This window comes from Pavona decussata, unplaced genomic scaffold (genome assembly GCF_977016875.1).
Source record: "Pavona decussata unplaced genomic scaffold, jaPavDecu1.1 SCAFFOLD_51, whole genome shotgun sequence".
NCBI lineage: Eukaryota > Metazoa > Cnidaria > Anthozoa > Scleractinia > Agariciidae > Pavona > Pavona decussata.
Genome location: NW_028145473.1, coordinates 823,337 through 843,002, shown reverse-complemented (window position 1 = coordinate 843,002; position 19,666 = coordinate 823,337). Strand labels below are relative to the sequence as shown.

Sequence of the window (19,666 nt, the reverse complement as noted above, 5' to 3'; positions counted from 1 at the left end):
CTTAGGGCGGTTTTCATGTAACAGTTCTCAAACTCATTAATTCATCAAGAGAAAACAAAGACAATCACTACCGTGACCGTGGTTTGGATATGTGATCCTAATTACCATAAAATTTTGCCAAGCTTAGCCTCGACTTTCTCCAAGAATTGTTATTGATCATTTGAGGAGCCATATCAAACACTCGAAAGTGTGTTTCATCAGATATCCAAACACTGAGAAGTAGGTTGAGAAAACGAAGCGCAGCCGATTTTTTTTTTAACGACTTCGAGGTGTTTGAATATCTGAATAAACACACTTTTAAGTGTTTGATATGGCTTCTCAAATGAGCAATAATTCTTGGAGAAATTCAAGGCTTAAGTTGGCAAAATTTTATGGTAATTAGGATCACATATCCAAACCACGGTCACGGTAGTGATTTTCTTTGTTTTCTTTTGATGAATTATTAATGACTTTGAGAATTGGGTATCGAGAGTAATTCGCGCTGCTTTGGTTTTGCTTAATTGCGCTCTGTGATTGGTTGGAAAAACTCTTGCCACTTTCTCAACCAATGAGGAGTAAAACCAAAACTGGTCGAGACAACTTCGCACACGTTTTCCCGCGCTTGACGCCGGTTACATCCAACTTGCTTCGATCTCTGATTGGTTCATTGTGTAATTTGCGTCCGTTGTGATAAGCCAGAGTAATTACTTTGAGTTTGGTTTTACGACATTCAATTGAAAACAACTCCAAGGACCGAAATAATATGCTTACTTTTGATTAATCACTTCCTTGCATGTACTAAACAAATATACAAGTTTGCAAGACTATTTCTAGTTGTTGCTGTTTTATGTCATTTGTCAGCGGGTAAACCTTTTTATTGGAAAATACACCACTCGTAAAATTCATACGAAACTACATCCGGGACCCGAGTGGCGTATTTTCCATATCCTTACTAGTGAGGACATTGATGACGTCCCGTTCCCCGTTCCCGCTTTTTTGCCGATTGTTTATGTAAACAGTCGGTGAAAATGGCGAGCGATAGATTTGTCTATATAATAAAGAGAAAATTACACGGTGGCTTGAAGATGTGAATTTTATTTTCTCGCGTTAAAAACAATATTTTACTCGCTGCGCGGGTTCATAAAATATCGTTTTTACCACTCGAAAATCAAATTCATTTCTTCGTGCCGCCGTGTAATATCCTTTATGTAGCATCTCAAAAACTCATTAATAATTCATAAACCCATTGACCAATCAAATGGTCGATTAAACATCACGTGCAGTGGTTTTAAAACCCGATAAAACCTCCTCCTTATTAGTATGCGGTGTTTAATGTTTTTCTCGTATGCTAATTTCCAACGTTCACAACAGCATTATTGTTATGAACTCTCTTGACACACGCTTTTCCAGAAATGTTTTTGAAGCCGTTCAAAAACTCGCAGCACGTGTTTTATCGGGATTTAAAACCACTCGGCTGTGCCTCGTGGTTTTAAATCCCGATAAAACACTCCTGCTCGTGTTTTAACCATAAGACCCTTGGGGACTACTAAACTGACTTACTTGCCACATCACCACGTCTTGAATAAACCTTCATGAACTCGAACAACGCCTTGAGCTTTAATCTACCGAGACCATGTGTACTAAGGGAGCAAACAGAAACATCTGACATTGGAGGGCGTTCACACTGGAGCTCCGTCCACACTGACGTGTTTCAGAAACGCTCTATTAATAACCCTTTCCCTACCGTGGACCCTCTACTCATAACTTGGTCAGTATTTTCTCAATTACAGAGACATTTTGTCAGCAAATTGGTCTTGGAAAGATCGTTGCATTTCAAAGGGAAAATGGTTCCCTCTGGTATCTACCAGGTATCTATGATGTGGTTTACCACCCCTTTAGATTTGTGGAATATTTTCATTTCATGCATTTACAGAATCTGGTATATCTCAGAGTGTTCTATGCATTAAAAAGCTGCAAAATAAGCTACACTTTTGAGGTATACCTATCACATGAGTCGATCAGTGAAAGTTTGTAGTTTTTTATTTTGATATCTTAAAACCATGATTTCAGAAATGAATTACACTCATCAAGACCTTTTAGACGGTATATTACATTAGCAAGCTGGGTTTTTCCTTACCGTTTTGGAAAATTAGGCGAAAAAATTTCGCTGGGAAAGGGTTTAAAGCTACGCACCCACACCATCATTTTCGCCGCATTTTCCCCCGTCCACTCTAAAACGCTGGAATGCGTTGATACGCTACGCGGAAACGTTACAACAGTCTATTACGCGTGCGACAAATAAACGCACGCACGCACGTTTGCGACGTTAGCGTTTACGAAAGCCTTCGTTTTCACTGTCTATAGCTATCTGATGAATCTCCGTGTTCAAATGTTTCCACTCCGTATCTAGAGCGTTTTCGTAAGCAACGAGCGTAGTTAGATCATTTTAGTGTGGACGCCAGGCCAAAACGCATCGAAATGTACGACGCATTGGCATGGACGAAGCGCTGGTGCCAAGCATGCGCCCTTATGGAAACTACTGTACAATAATACAATACAACATTTATTTTGCCATATACAACATTTACAGATGGAAAAAAATAAAGAGAATTGATGTAAGAAAATAAATGGGGAGAAAACCTGAAAGAAACCACGAGGCTTATGACAACCCTGTGAGAGGCGTCGGTGCATAATTTGGCAGATTTACAGATTTTCAGTAAATCGTGATGGATGAATGCCATGAAATATAAGGAATTTCATTTCAGAGAAACAGTGATTTAGATGAAAACTACAGAAAACTACCAACAGTCACGCATTGTTGTGCACTGGCATCTGTTGTAATTCTCAAACGCATTACGAGAAATCCGGCCCTCAAATTAGTCAATCAGAGCGTGCGCTAAATCGGCTACAAACATCAGCCATTTTATAAAACAGATTCATAATTTCATTTCTCAAAAAGGGGTGCTGATTTGGAGGAAACTGGATTCCAATGAGAAATCATGAACTTCAACAAGCCATTTCCGAGTTGATGAAAACCTCATTATAAAAGCGAGGCAAAGTGCAAAGCTTTACACATGAAAATTAGTTCTATTTGCATATGAATGAAAACTAATTTTCATAATAAAACCTTTGCACTTAGCCTCGCTTTGATAATGTGGTTCAAAGAAACTCGGAAATGGTCTATTTGTAGATAAAATGACAACTGCAGAGACTTGTGGGTAAAGTGTTGGTACTCCCACAATTCTTTACACTCCGCAACACAGATTATGACTGAAGGGGTGAGACTTCAGTTTTAGTTAAAAATGTAACACGAGTCCACAACGTCAAACTTAAACAAACATCCCTGGTATTTAATGAAGAAAATAAGTCAAGTTGATATCTTCCACTTACCGTCTTATTTCTTCCGCTTTCTCAAGGTTTCCCATCAGCAAATGAGCAAGACATGAAGCACTCTTAGCAATGGCTGTAAGTCTAGTTTGCAAAACACAATGATGAGAAATTACTGCGAACTTTTGGTTAATTCAATAGTGATCAGCATCTTTTCTCTCCTTACAACTGGCCGTGACAATAAAAGGAGGGATCACCAAAGCCAACAGGCAATACAAAGCAATACAACTTGTACCTTTTAAATACCCAATGAGTATTTGATTTCTCTGCCCTCACTATTAATTATCATTTCTATTGTTTTTTTTATGTAAAAAATGTAGTATGATTTAATTATGCACTCTTAATTTTCTTGTCTTTTGTTTTGTGCTGTTAGTTGCACGTTATACGCCATTTAGCTGCACGTGGCAGTGACCAACTCGAAAGCCTAAACTCCTTTGGTCACTGCGCACATTTTACCTTTGATGATTTATGTAATTTAATGTTGCCTTAATGTTACTTTTGTGATGTACCGTAATTTCCTTTTGTAGTAAACTATTGAAATAGTGCATAAATAAAAAATTCTAAATCTAAATCTTCAGTTGTGTGCTTAGTGACCTGGCCTTTGATTGGAAGCGAGGCTGGAGGTGACTTTAGTTTGGCGCACTTTTCGTGGCTTTTCAAATGCAAATGCAAACTAGTTAGCATAAGAACAACATGATATAAAAATGAAAAGCTGCGAGGTTTGTACCGTGTAATAAAGTATAGATATTAGTCTTGAATCCATAGTCCGTGCTGGTTTTTGGACATAAAATTCAAGGAGTATTCAAGGAGTTTTCAAGCACTAAAAACTGAGTTTTTAAAGAGTATTCAAAGCAAGTTACTTTGCCTTGCACTATGTTTCGAAATGTGTTCACTGGTCAATAGCAACTCAAAAAATCTCCCCAGGATATAATCTGTCCCCGATTTTGAAATCTGCGCTCAATCCCTGAAGTACTTTGATACAATCCTACATTATTTCCCATCCGAACAAAAATTCAAGGAGTTTTCATTATTTTCAAGCACTTTTAGCAAAAATTATTATTTTCAAGGGCTTTTCAAGCGCTTTTAAAATCTAAAATTAAATTCCAGGGATTTTCAAGGACTTCAAGAAGTAGCACGAACCCTGTGAATCCTCGTTCCCACATCTCATTGTACAAGGTGATAATTCGTTTCATATTCTGTTAAAAAGAAACAGACAGGAAGAAAAATCAGTTAAACGAGAAGTGTACCAGATACAGTCAGCGTTACAAATATGGGCATGATGCACACAATATTCGTCGTCCGTACACAATAGGTATCCCGTGATGTACATAATTCATTAATAATTCATAAGCCCATTGACCTATCAAATGGTCGATAAAACATCACGTGCATTGGTTTTAAAACCCGATAAAACCTCCTCCTTATTGGTATGCGGTGTTTAATATTTTTCTCGTATGCTAATTTCCAATGTTCACAAAAGCATCATTGCTAATAACTCTCTTGACACACGCTTTTCCAGGAATGTTTTTGAAGCCGTTCAAAAACTCGCAGCACGTGTTTTATCGGGTCTAAAACCACTCGGCTGCGCCTCGTGGTTTTAAATCTCGATAAAACACTGCTGCTCGTGTTTTAAACATTACTTAAATTCGCGGTCGGGGAGAAAAATGGCAGAGCCCTTCAATTAAACAAGTAACGACCTTGGTACACCGTCTACAACTTTTCTGCAATAAAATGTGTTGAATAATAAAACAATTATCCTGCTCAATCTTGCGGAATATCCCCTAAAAATATTGCGTGTGCAAAAGAAGGGTTGAACATATCTTGATTCTCACCACTTTTCCCCGGGCCAGACCTAATCAGTTTTTCGTAGTGTAAATGCACCTGCAATGAACGTATGTGCACAATGTGCTCGACACAGCGGCAAAATGAGTGCGCATGCTCCGCAGATTGTGATTCGAGCGAGAATCGATTACGAACGCTCGACTTCAATCGCCAAATTCACACCTGTTACTACAATATTTTTTTGTTGTTGAATAAGATATGTGATGGAGGAAGTTCGAAGGAACCTTTCCTGAAAGCGGCAACCTTATCTATTTTGATTTGGGCTTATCCCCGCGAAACGAAAACAAACAATGGGCATTTTAAAAATGCCGCCATTTCGCCGCGTAAGATTGCCCATGCGTGACGAGCATGCGCACTCATTTTGCCGCTGTGTCCATCTGCTCACAGTGTGTGCACTTTCCATAACTGGCCGGCCAGTCTGTAAATCGAATGCGTCATTTTGAAGAGATGGTGCTGCAAAATCTTGAAAAATAATCAATACGAAAATGGTGCGTGCTCTTTTTAAGAAATTTGAAGGACAAGAATAAAACTTATCCTTAAAATTTGTAAATTCCGTTTACAAAGTGTCCGGTCTGGCCAGCCAGTTCTGACAAATGGAGAGCCCCCGGTTTCTTACCCTGTCCTTTGGTACACGGGCATGAATTCCACCTTCTGGACAGCGGGCATAGGCTTGTATAAGTGCACAGTACATCAACTGTGTTGGCTCCTCTAATTTCTTAAAAAAAAAAAAAAGACATATAGCTTGACTGCATACTGAATTTAAATCTCCGCTTCATGCAGAGCTCTGTGGGGTGTCTCACAGGGATTTGGTGTCATTTCAGTAGCCCCCCCCCCCCCCCCCCCCATCCCCTGCACCCAAAACGCTTTTCTATTTACAGACACCTAAAACAGATGGTCCAGTATTCTTACACATTCCCACCCCCCCCCCCCCCCACCCCAGTGTAATCAAATTGTCAGTGACTGTCTCTGGTCATGGATGGACTGGCTCGGAATGGATTCATCTTGAAAAACGTGAGGACGGCTTTTTTCAAGTCCTGACCTCGTAGTTTCGTTTCCCTTCAAGAATCAAGGTGATATCTTTATCTCGGTGATCTAAAATTATTTTGTAACTAAACAGTTAAAAGGTATTACAGTTTCATTTCCAGCAAAACAGGTCGAAATGCCTGCGGCACCTCCCCCTTAAGGAGTCAATGATAAAAATAACGTCAATAAGTATGTAAATGTTATGGTAAATAAGGTTTGGGGGAGCAGGGATGGCGCAGTGGTGAAAGCACTCAACCAACGTGGCCCTGATTCAATTCCCAGTCAGTCGGCATCATGTGTAGGTTGATTTGTTCTTGGTTCTCGTCTTTGCTCTGAGAGGTTTTTCTCTGGGTACTCTGGCTTTCCTCTCTCCTCAAACACCAACACTTCTAAAGTCCAATTCGATCTGGAAAGTGTCCCCAATTAGTGCTCTGCGCTGAATACACTGCTTAAATAAAGTGATTTATTGGGATTTTTTATATATTTTTTAAAGGTTAATAAGGAAGTAATTGTTGAAAAAATTTTTTTGAAAAGGTCTTATGTGTAAGCAACAAGGTGTAGAAAAATTAGTTATCAAAAGCCTTGTTAAAAGGGCAAGTTTTAATTTCTTCCTTAAATTCCCTCAGGAAACGTTGTCTCGATGTTTCATCCGCTGCTTTGCGTATTAGTTGTCACAAAAACAGAAATCTTGCCCACAATCACGTGTTTTTACTCCAAACAATATGTAAAATAGTTGGAAGATATCTTTTTCTCTTATGACGTATATCCCCAGTCATACAAACGTCTGTAAATTTGTCAAATTTCATCTTACATTTCCCAAGCTGATATAACACCTAATATGCTGCAACTTTGCAAGGTTTCTAAAGTAAAGGTGCTCATTCCAGTGCTGGTATCATTCAGTTCAATTTTAACTCATTCAAATCTGTTGCCGCCATTTTGGAGAAGGGTCTAATGTGTCGGCTATGTTCACTAAAGCCCATGGCACCTCTCTGTAAGCTCATCCACCAACAATGAAAATATTACAATTACTTTTAAACGAAGCCTCCACTCTTGAAATAAATTAATGTTAAATTGTTGGAAATACAATGTTCCTTTCAAATTTCGTTTGAAAACATGGAAACGAAATTTCTGTGTCGGACAAGACAGGATTTGATTATCGCTTTTTTTCGCAGTCAAATTTCCTGGGCGCCGCCATGTTGGATTTCATGACATAATACGGTTGACCAATTGTTTCAAACAAAAGACGCTCTGCTTACTGACAATAGAGGCAACCACATGACGTCATAAAATCCAAAATGGCGGCGCGCAAGAAATTTAAAAGCGAAAAAAGGTGATAATTTTAATTTTTAGCACGCTTGAATGTTATTTATACTTTTTAAACTAAAAAGAATTAGACATTATTTCAACAATATATTAAGGTAAATTCGTTGTCAGAATGAAGGTCCCCTTTAATTCTCATATAGACTGCAAGCAGTCCCTTTCTGGATAGTCGAGAGGTCGCGCGAAATAGCCGAGCGCGAAAAAAAAACTAGAGCAAATGAGCGGAAGGGGGCTTGGGGAGAGGCGGAAAAAAGGGGAAAGTCTCTTCTCGTTTATTTCTCCTCGCTCCAGTCTCGCGCTATGAGCACACCATCTCGACTAACCAGAAAGGGACTGCTTGCAGTCTAATTCTCATATCTTACCGCAGCCTTTTCAAAACAGAACTGTGCAGCCTCTGCCTTGCCGTCATATGCCAACACCTACAACAAAGTAATCAACAAAATAACGCAAGTGAGTCCACCAGAGTTACACTAAAAAGGATTTGTCGAACTGGGCCGGGTTGTTCGAAAGCCGATTAAGGCAAATTCCGATTGAAAGTTAACCGAGGTTTCCATCTCGCTCGTTACTAACGTTGATTTTACTAAGTCGGAGTCAAATCTAAGGGAATAAAATCTTTTGGAAGAAACTCTATTGCTTAGTACTTAAACTTGTATCAAAGTTCACGTTAACCCAGGCATGGAACAACTGGGCGCCAATTGTTGAGATTCTCTAAGGCTTCATAGATTCCATTTGGCCGTGCGTATGTACTCTGATAACATACATATGTCCTCAAAACGTGGTAAGACGATTTTCTTACCACAAATACTTACTACAGCTCATAACAACAATCGTCTGTCATACTGAAATCAAACTTCTTTTACACCAATCAAAACACAAGTTTTACACTCGTCAGAAGACTATTTTATAAATCGGATATACTGTAAATCCTCTAAATGCATTTGAATACAGTTAAGTTTCAAAGGGTAAAAAGTTAAGAATTAAAGATATAAATTTGCTTGAATTCCTTGAATTCTGTCAGTAAAGCCACAAAAGTCAAAAGCAATTTTTTTGAAACAACAGAACCCTACTAACAAGAGAAACCATACGTTTTCAAACATAAAAGCTAAAAACTTCAATTTACACGACTTTTCACTAACTTTAATTAGGAACTTAGATTTTTCCCCACTTGATTAAACTACTTGTTCAGTTTCCCTTGAACTCAAAAAAACAAACAAACCAGTTTATCCCATTGTCATTGCAACCCCGTATTAGTAATCATCTTATGAGTACAAGTGACAATTATATTCTTTACTCACCCTAAGCATTTGTCTGTAATGATATATGTCCAGTTCCACATTAGATTCTTTCATTACTCTCACAAACTAAAGGCACAAAAGTGAAGAGACACTGTTACAAATACATGATAGCGGTATTTTCTTCGACAGGGACACAGACGACTTCTCCCAACAGGAATCGAACCATAGGGAATCATACCCCCTGTATGATCTTACTATCACTAGTTCGGATGCCCTACCACTAAGCTACATGTACAACAGACTCGTGGAAACTTGGCCATAAACAAGGTTCATGTGACTAACATCCTACACGCTGCTAGGATTTGGATGTCGATGAGTCCCGTTAGTGAAAGAAATGTGATGCTCTATTTTAAGCCTACTGAATAAATGACACAGTCAGCGAAATAAAATGCAACACCAGAAATAATCATTCAATAGCTAAATCACTTAACACTGCATGAGTTTATTACTTCATTGTTTTCTTGCCAGAGACTACTGAACACAAGTTCGGAGCTCTGTGTTTTTCTGTTCTGGCAGCAATTGGTACGTACCTCATAAAATTCAGTTGGCATTTCATTGTATGCTAAACTCGCCATCACATTCGTGAATGTTCGGGACTCCAGGATGTTGTCCAGGCCCTGAAAACAATGATTAAATTATTATGATATAATTAACAAATATACCATGGCTGCTGAACCAATCAAATCCCTGGAATTGCATTATACAATGATCCAGCTTTTAATAATACTCTTTGTTTCTACATGTATGGTGCCATTTTTAGCGCTTAAGAAAACAAGTTAACATAAAATTAATGTACGATCACTCTAACTATATCATTTATAATAATTGCACGAACAGACTAATATAAATTAAACTGGAAGTGAAATATACTAAAGTCATGTATTTTGAACTGTGGTTGAAATGAGTCACCATCTCAGTTGTGTATGCAACTTAAGCAGCTGTTAAAGAAGAGCCTGATTTAAAATTCAGGCCTGTTCAAGCCAAGATGTGTTCAGTCTTTCTTTCGCAGTTGCATTAGTTGTCTTCTCAAAACCTTGTGGTTTCTCATGGGCTTCCTCGCCACTTTTATTTTATCATTATTACACTTGTAATTTCATTCATAGTGGCAAAAATAAACTTGATCTTTGAAAACTCATAACTGCAATGGCTACTTATTTATCAATTCATAAATTAAACTGACGAATTCAAGAAAACTCAAGAATTACAATACAGGTATAATGGCAACATACTGCATGAAGACATACATTGTAGAGTAGATAAACATGTCCAGCTAAAAGAAGAAGAAGAAGAAGAAGAAGAAGAAGAAGAAGAAGAAGAAGAAGAAGAAGAAGAAGAAGAAGAAGAAGAAGAAGAAGAAGAAGAAGAAGAAGAAGAAGAAGAAGAAGAAGAAGAAGAAGAAGAAGAAGAAGAAGAAGACGACGACGAAGACGAAGAAGAAGAAGAAGACGAAGAAGAAGGAGGAGGAGGAGGAGGAGATCGTTTCCCAAAATTTCTGTTCCCTGTGATTTTTTGAGCAAAATATCTTGGCGTAATGTTTCTAATCTGTTTCTAGCAGTGTAGTTGGACAGAGGTGATGGCAAACATTACGTCTGGAGTGCTTTTGATTTTCGTTGAGTTTGCTTGCTGATTTTAAAAGCACCAATTCCATAGATGTCCTTGGAACTCTGAGAACGAACAAAGAGGTCCGAAACAGTCCTCTCTTAGTTTAAAGTTCACTTTTTGAAAGGGAACTCTCAGAAAACCGCCAAATACGTAAAATCCGCCGTATTTAAGAAAACAAATGAGCAGGTCAACTGCAACTTCAAAGCCCAGCAAGAAAACTGTACGTACAAATGTGCATACAAATGTTATTTAATACTCCTCTTTTAAGCTGCAAATATCTAAGAAGAGAATATGTTAATATATTACAATACATAAAAGATACTTGCAGTTGAAAAAGGAAGTATTAAATAATGCATATATTCTAAATATCCGTGAAATCCGTAAAATCCGCCGTATTTTTAAAAAGATATCAGCCTGTCAACTGCCACTTCAAACTGGAAGTTCAAAGGCAGCAAGAAAACTCTAGTTAGGGTGGATTTCACGGATTTTACGGAAATTGTACATACAAATAACAATTAATACTCCTTTTTTAAACTGTAAGGATCTTTAAAGAGAATATATTAATATATCATATATATGTAATATATATTAGATACTTACAGATAAAAAAGGAAGTATTAAATTATGTATATTCCAAATATCCGTGAAATCCGTCAAATCCGCCGTATTTTAGAAAAAAGATATCAGCCTGTCAACTGCCACTCAAAACTGGAAGTTCAAAGACCAGCAAGAAAACTGTATTTACGGTGGATTTCACGGATTTTACGGAAATCGTATATTCGAATGTCATTTAATACTCCTCTTTAAAGAGAATATATTAATATATCATATATATGTAATATATATTAGATACTTACAGATAAAAAAGGAAGTATTAAATTATGTATATTCCAAATATCCGTGAAATCCGTAAACTCCGCCGTATTTTAGAAAAAGATATCAGCCTGTCAACTGCCACTTCAAACTGGAAGTTCAAAGACCAGCAAGAAAACTGTGGTGTTAGGGTGGATTTCACGGATTTTGCGTAATATGACTGATGCAACATGGCCTAATACCTCTCTTTTAGATGTCTCAAAATGTTCATTGGAAGGCAGTTACAGTTAGCAAAAGGACTATAAATAACATTTATCTAACAGTTCCATGAAAAAAATTCTGCTGTAAACTAGTACATTGTCAGAGAGTGGAGGTTCTTGCTCTTGGAAGAAAACTGTAGGCAGTGCGGATTTCACGGTATTTGCGGACAAAACAACCTTCACCCAGTGATTTTAGATTCTTGGACAAATTTTCATTGCCATCTTTTTTTCAAAATGTGACAACATGATTAACAATGATCCTGACGGTACCAGATGATGGTTACCCCTTTTGTCATGAAATAGTGCAATTAACAACTTCTGCACCTAGTAATCAATACTTTTATTTCTTGATGTGCGATGCTTAGTAAAGTCCGTAACGAATGTGAAATAAACAAGAAACTAAACTTGGGCTGCTTCAATAGAGTTCGACTGGTAATTGCTACGTATTATCATGGGAAAATAATGTAAGCAGTGTGTCATAGAGTCTAACGAACTACATCGACACATGTTGCTTTAATCGTTTGTTTTGCCTTATGTGATCTACATCAGAACTATAAAAATGCAATATGACTTAATACTTCGCTTTTACACTGAAGATGTCTTACAATGTTCATTGGAAGACAGTTACAGTTAGAAAAGGGACTATAAATAACATTTATCTAACAGTTCTGTGAAAAATGTTCTGCTGGTAAACTAGCACATTGTCAGAGAGTGGAAGTTCTTGCTCTTCGAAGGAAACTGTAGGTAGGGCGGATTTCACGGTATTTGCGGACAAAACAACCTTCACCCAGTGATTTTAGATTGATGGACAAATTTTCATTGTCATCTTTTTTTCGAAATGTGACAACATGATCAACAACGACCTTAACGGTACCAGATGATTGTTACCCCTTTTGTCATGAAAAAGTGCAATTAACAACTTCTGCACCTAGTAATCAACTTTGCGAAAAAGACCCAAGTCTGGAGAACGAACTCAAGTCAGGGACAAGAAGCCACGCAAGACAATTCTGAGCTATTTTAGCCAGCAGCAAAAATAGAGAAACACTGAGACACAGAGAAAATGAAAAAATGAATGCTCGAGTTTGTTCAACATTACCTAAAGTTTGTTTTTGGGTAATTACACAGACAGTTGGAACTGGAACATGTACGGCTAGGTTAGGTCGGCTTGATAAAATTATTACATTATATACATCAGTGTGTTTGTGAATGGTGATAGAAAATGGCCACTGGAAAAAAAAAAAAAAAGAGAGAGAGAGAGAGAGAATTAAAATGAAGATTGCGTCGTTGACTGCATTTGCAGTGTTGTTGTTGTTGTTGTTGTTTTATTCGCTCAACGGCATTTTCGAGGCAGCCCTTTTCTTAAGAGAATCGGCAGTTCTACCCTCCTGAAACCTGAAATCTAGATCTCTCAATATCGCTGTCCACTGTCCAAATCCGTGCTTAGTTATTCCTTCCTTTAGAAAATAGTCCTCTTCTGCTGTGAATTTCAAAACATGACGAATGTTCCTCTGAGAGCGCAAGATTCTTTTAGGCAGGGCGTCCTTTTTGGGGGAGGTGTTGACATTTTCCACTGGTTCAACAGAAGGCCCGGCGGTGGAAGTTGAATCGCCGAGTCTTGCGTTGACGTCCTCGTCCACTTCTGACCCCTTGGCGCCTTGTAGTTTCTGTAGGCACTCGTGACCCTTCAAAGCAACTTCTCGGGATCGTTGTTTTTGATAGTGAACTTTAGCAACGGCAGAGCTGTGTTTTTGGTCTTCCGACAAAATCCTCTGCTCTTCGCTAGTGAGCTGGTTGAGGCTCTGCGTTTCAACAATTTGGCGATAACGCGTGGGATGGATGTACTTTCCAATTGCATCAAACACCAGTTTGCTCATGATCTCGCCCAATTTACCATGCTGGCCTCCATTTCTGTTGACGAGAACGAAATCACACTTGGGTTTAAGCAAAGGTCTAACGTACGAGATGTAGCCATTGAGCACTTGCATGTTTGCATCGGAAAGAATCAAAGAATCAAATCCATACTTTCCAGCAGTCTTGAACGTTTTCTGATCAATGAATCCACCCTTTTCCTTAGCTCTATCAATCATGTCCACCGTCAAATATTGATAAGTCATAGGACGTGACCCCTTCACTTTGATGAACAGATACATGGCCACGAATTTCGTGGCAAATGTCAAGTCCGAGGGGTTAACTTGAGCTGGACTCGATTTGCAAATCTTCACGGTATTTTCGTAGCGCGGCAGATGGAATTTCACGACCTCCAACAGCTCCTCCATTGTTGCCCAGTGGCCTCTTGCTTCCAGTGTTTCAATGTCTAAGTCGTGTGTCCACTGCAATCGCATCATCTTTGCAACTGTCTTTCGCGCTCTTTTGAGGTACAACTCTGTTGCAGAGAACTTTTGAAAGACTGCCTCTGATGCGCCATGAAGTTTTCTGAAGTCGATCATTTCAGAAATAGCGTCTATGTAGCCTAAACGCCCACCATGGCCGAGCTTGCATTCTTCTTGTAAGTAGTCGATAAACTTGAACAACAAATTTGGAGAACATAAACTAAAGTCCACCACGTCAAAAGTCAACTCTTCCTCGTCTTCACAGCAAAATCTTAGAAACTTAAAGCATCTTGTAACTATTTGTTGCGCTGCGCGATCCTTCTTGTGACCGCCACCACTTCCAGTCAACCATTTCGTGAACAACTCGGCAATGTCACACGATAATGAAAACGAAGGAAGTAACTTTACGGCATGCTTTGTGGTTTCAGTTGTTTGATCTTGAATTGGTTCCACCATCGGAACATTTCGCGAATCTGTGATTTCTTTCGAATTGGGCTTTTCATCAAAATAAAAGAACCAACTGTGCTTGTTATAAACATGTTTTCTGCACCCTCTTTGACTTTGAAATCCATCATGGTCGCACTCTTGTATTGGGCAGTGATACAAGCTGTCGGTTTCATCTTTTTCCAAGTGAAGCCGTTTCGGTTTGGGCGACGCTCCATCGATATCCGACCAATCGACTTTATACTTCTTGCTCATTTTGCCTTTTAAGCGCATCTAGTCAACACGATCTCTTTTAAATCTGAACCATAACCGAGGAACCGATGACGAGCAAAGGAACTGCATATATGTTTGTATTTGCCAAAGCATGCCCTTACTTGCCCGCCCTCATTACTATTGTGCAAAATTCATGACAGTGACATGCCACCAAACTCGCCCAAGCAGGTCTGAGCGCGCCATCTTGTTTGCCTCATTCCCAAAGGCCAGGTTAATTTGGGAACAAAATGGGAATGCGTAGAAAAATGGTCCAAAATCTGTTCTCAAACGACCAATTTCGGAACAATATGTTCTATTCACAGAGAGGAACTCGGAGCAAAACAGTCCTAAATGACCAATTTGGGAACAATGTGTTCCATCAACAGAAAGGAACTCGGAACAAAACAGTCCTAAATGACCAATTTGGGAACAATGTGTTCCATCAACAGATAGGAACTCGGAACAAAACAGTCCTTATTTATCAATTTGGGAACAATGTGTTCCGTGCACAGATAGGAACTCGGAACAAAACAGTCCTTATTTATCAATTTCGAAACAATTTGTTCCATGCACAGATAGGAACTCGGAACAAAACAGTCCTAATTTATCAATTTGAGAACAATATGTTCCATTTACAGTTGGGAACTCGGAACAAAACAGTCCTTATTTATCAATTTCGGAACAATGTGTTCCATCAATAGATAGGAACTCGGAACAAAACAGTTCTTATTTATCAATTTGGGAACGAAGTGTTCCATTTACAGATAGGAACTCGGAACAAAACAGTCCTAAATGACCAATTTGGGAACAATGTGTTCCACCAATAGAAAGGAACTCGGAACAAAACAGTCCTAAATGACCAATTTGGGAACAATGTGTTCAATTTACAGATAGGAACTCGGAACAAAAAAGTCTTAAATGACCAATTTGGGAACAATGTGTTCCATTTACAGATAGGAACTCGGAGCAAAACAGTCCTTATTTGTCAATTTGAGAACAATATGTTCTCTTTTACACTAGAGTGAACGTTTTGTTCCTACCTTGTAAAACATCTGGTCCTCTTATAGTCAATAGGAACACAAAAACGAGGAACAGTCCACACTAGAGGAACGTTCCTTTTGGAATACAGGAACAGCCAACGAAACTTAAAATCAGCGAAAAAAAGAGTCAAAGACTATGGAAAAACTCCAAAAAGCGTAATTCAAGCGCTTCGGCGAAATGAAAACAATCTTTAAAATTTGGTGAAGTCTCATTCAATCGAAGGCAGCAAAACGCGCCAAAATCAAATTTTGGGAAATGTAGAAGAAGGAGGAGACTGGTTCGGGCTCGAATTCACCCAACAAACTCAGGACTTTAACCTTAACACTAAACGAACTGAAAAAAAAAAAAAAAAAAAAAAAAAAAAAAACAATGATCTCCTTTCTTCTTTTTTTAAAGGCTAAACAAAAGTTCTAATGCAACAGCAAGTTTATAAACTATCTCGCCTTTGTTGTTCCATTAATCTTTGTGATTCAGCATTAGTTGAGGATGCACATGCTACATAAGCCATATGCTTTCTTTGGGCTTGCTCGCCGTTTTCCTTTATTTAGTATACAATTCATTATATTTGGTGGCAAACAAAAATATAATAAAAAAAATGTCTGTAGGTTGTACTTCGGCCTAGAACTATCGGCTATGCTCTCAGCACTCCATTTAAACAGATAGCCAGTGAAGAAAGGACTTGACAGTAAGTGCCAAAATATCGAGGCAGCAAAACATAAGAGAAGGAAAAGTGGTAAAAAAAAACCGCTTTGACATGAGTAAAAATAAAAAAATAGAGCGATGTTCTCTGACTAAATTGATTGAATGCCACATACAAAAATTCAGGCCCTTTTGAGTGAAATAAAAACTTGACTTAAAATTCGACATAAATGAGATACTTAGGGTGCGTTTGATTGACCCTGTTCCGGAATAAGAATAAATACAATGATGACAAGAAAACCTCCATAAGACGTTTTTGGGGTCACTGGAGTGCAAAATGAATGTTTAATTGATGTATGCCAGCAAACGTTTGCAGCAATGTCTTCCCAAATGCATTTCAAAAAGGAAATCTTGCAGCTATTCGCCTTATTCTTATGGTCAATCAAACGCGACCTTAACCTTACTCTCAGCCCTTAGAACCATTTATTATCGATACATGTAACGGGAAAACTTACTTCTCTTAGAAGGAGAGTAACAAACTCTACTCTGTTCATGACTCGTTCTTTACTGCATTTGTCACATGCTTGATAAATGACGGTAGCTAAGGAACACAACAACAAAAAAGGATACAAGCATACATCAGTTAGCAAGGAGAGTTATTTTATGACTGTATAACTTTACATGTACATTTAAATAAATATAATAAAATTTACAGTAACTTACATAATCCTGTAGTACAGTCAAGGCTGTTAAGTGCTTTAACAATCTGAAAGGAGAGCACAACGTTAACATTAATTCAACCTTTTACCCCTACTATCAAACAATAAATTCTCCTATCTTATCCCCATACTTTTCTTATGGAAGTACTGGTGAGAAGATATGAAAATATCAAGAAAATTCAAATTAGGTGATAATATCCTTAATTCTCATGACCTCAGGGGTTGAATAAGCACTGATATTTTAAGGAGAAATTTGATCCCAATCACCGTTTGGGGTTTAAAGGGTTAAAGGCATTCAGTTCTACTGCAATCACCAGCAATGTTGGAGAATGTTCATAATTACTTTAATTTATTATTTGAGTCATTTACTCATCCGCACATCTGGCATTTCCAAGTTGCTTTGAATCTCATTGCAAAAGCGAGGCTTCATTAGTACTTACAAAACTTTTCTTGTGAAAATTAGTTTTGCTTGCATACGAATGAAAACTAATTTTCATAATAAAAACTATGAGGTTCAATGCAACTTAGAAATGGCCTATCACCTTGCTGCATTTAAAATATACAACTGCAAGTAGCTTATGCTAGTCTTGGCGGTTTGCTACATGTACATGTAGATGGAATGATAACAAATTATTATAGGCTACGGATCCTTTTTGTCATGTATATTCACTTATTTGTTTACTTCTTATTTAAGTTGCTGCTGTTGCTTTGTTAATTATGTCAATTTGTATACACCAAATTTATTTGCATTTAGTTTAGTATTGTCATACCTACCCACCTCGACTAGCTGTAGCTATTTGTGGGTAGGTATATACCTATCTTGTAACTTTCTGTTTTCAATAAAGTGTTGTGTTGCATACATAAACAAAAGCAATGACTAAAAAGAACAAAGAAACAAACCAACTGGTTCTCCGGCAAATTAATTTCTGAAATGTTTAACGTATCTGATGAAAGTGGGCAACTGATAGCATAGCCCTCCTCGTCTCACAAAATCTAAAGAATTAGTTTGCATTTCTGCCTTAAAGATATTTTTGCATAATATTGGAAAAAATCCATTCAATCCTGGATCCCATTCATTAGAGCCTTATTTTGAGGTCATTTACCATTGATAATATAAAAATCTTCAACCAAGATCAGTTTATTTTGTTACAGGCTAAAGGAATTGATCTAACATTATTAAATATACGCTAACCTGAAGTCCATTCTGAGGATCAAAATGCCTAAAGGAAAAAAACAAAGTAAAGATAAATTTAAGAAAACCTACAACCTCATATGCAAAAGATAGAGTTTCCAACATTCAATCCCACTTACATAACCACCAGCTACACCTAAACCTGAGGGGTATTCAGCAGGTTGGTCAAAGGAGGCAAATGAAGGTCATTAAAGGAGAAGTGTCACCCATTTTTAGTGTCATTTTGAAAAACCAAATTCATATTTATGTAAACGTTAAAATAATGGTTCAGTTTTGTTAACAATAACCCTACTAGTGCACAGAAACTAGTATTGATCATCTTTGGCTGGGGATGGCTAGGATGGAAATGGTTGCAACTTGAAAAAAATTGGCTAATTTTTTCAAGTTCCTTGTTAGTATTCTGGAAAAATTGCATTTTTGCGAGATTAAATTAACCTTCAATTTGGGGGAAAAAATGCCATACCCTGTTTTGCATTATAATACTTTTTTAGAATTTTGTTGTTGTTATCGCTGAAATATGTGTGCATGGTTACCCCCAGTTTTCTTTTTCGATTCCAACAACCCTTGCTAAGATCAGCTTTTCCTGCATAGTCATAAACCGAGCAAAGATACATCCATATAAGGAGGCACCACCCTTTTAAAAGTAGTTTATTAAGTTGTAGTCTTTTAAGGTTTGCTTACTTTTTTGACAGATAGTCTGCAAAGCCATCTGAAATACACAGGGGGTTGATGTTTTCCTTTTTGGCATATTCAACTGAAAAAAAGTCATTATTTTGTACATTGTAAGTTAAAGATAATAATGACATTATAAATTAAAGTGCACCCAGCCCCAAAATGTTTTTTTCTCTTAAATAAATCTTTGCACCTGTTCGAAACATATTGCGCTATTTAGTGCCTTTTTATAACCAAATCTTGACTTTTTATAGGCTGTAAAAGTTACGAAATCTAGCCATCATCTGTCCCATGACCGAGCTAGTAAGGGGCATGGGTCTATTCCTTACTTGACGTCACAAACTGATTTGCATTTATTAAGTCTTTGTGAAAATGCATGCAAAGCAGTTTGTAACGTCATGTAAGGAATAGACCCATGCCCCTTACTAGCTCGGTCATGGGACAGATGATGGCTAGATTTCGTAACTTTTACAGCCTATTAAAAGTCAAGATTTGGTTGAAAAAAGGCTCAAAAAGGCTCAAGATTTATTTAAGATTTATATAGACTGTGAGCAGTTGTACTTTTTTTCCTCAGCTCATGTGCGCAAGGTGACGGCAAAATTATGTAAATTTAGAAAGAGATTGCTAGTGGTCTAATGCTGATGGGTAAAAAAGGAACTGAAAACCATTTGCCGGAGGAGAATATATTTCTGGTGGTACACTGAGGTTTTGCTTTTTGTTTTCCATTTTCCACCCCGAGTCTACCCCTTGATTAGTTATTGTTTTCAGCACTCCTGATTGGCTGATCCAGACGTTATGTTGGCTCTCGCAAAGTACTTTTCATCCTCTCATGGCCCCAACATCTCAATAATTATGC

The 19,666-nt window shown here is 37.8% G+C and overlaps 2 protein-coding genes across 2 annotated transcripts in view; both read right to left on the bottom strand.

Moving 5' to 3' along the window:
• Window positions 1–19,666, bottom strand: part of LOC146480979 (leucine-rich PPR motif-containing protein, mitochondrial-like) — a 54,201-nt gene that overhangs the window by 13,234 nt on the left and 21,301 nt on the right. The window contains exons 17-27 of the mRNA XM_085108666.1: window positions 18,820–18,892; window positions 18,139–18,166; window positions 16,951–16,993; window positions 16,743–16,828; window positions 9,377–9,463; window positions 8,847–8,912; window positions 7,914–7,970; window positions 5,825–5,923; window positions 4,507–4,562; window positions 3,370–3,450; window positions 1,540–1,619 (exon numbers count right to left, since the gene is read on the bottom strand). Of these exons, the coding sequence (XP_084964792.1) occupies window positions 1,540–1,619; window positions 3,370–3,450; window positions 4,507–4,562; window positions 5,825–5,923; window positions 7,914–7,970; window positions 8,847–8,912; window positions 9,377–9,463; window positions 16,743–16,828; window positions 16,951–16,993; window positions 18,139–18,166; window positions 18,820–18,892 (756 nt within the window). The remainder of the gene's footprint in view (window positions 1–1,539; window positions 1,620–3,369; window positions 3,451–4,506; window positions 4,563–5,824; window positions 5,924–7,913; window positions 7,971–8,846; window positions 8,913–9,376; window positions 9,464–16,742; window positions 16,829–16,950; window positions 16,994–18,138; window positions 18,167–18,819; window positions 18,893–19,666) is intronic.
• Window positions 12,844–14,741, bottom strand: LOC146480980 (uncharacterized). The gene has a single exon (XM_085108563.1). It carries the CDS (start codon window positions 14,566–14,568, stop codon window positions 12,844–12,846), a length of 1,725 nt encoding a protein of 574 aa, XP_084964689.1. The 5' UTR covers window positions 14,569–14,741.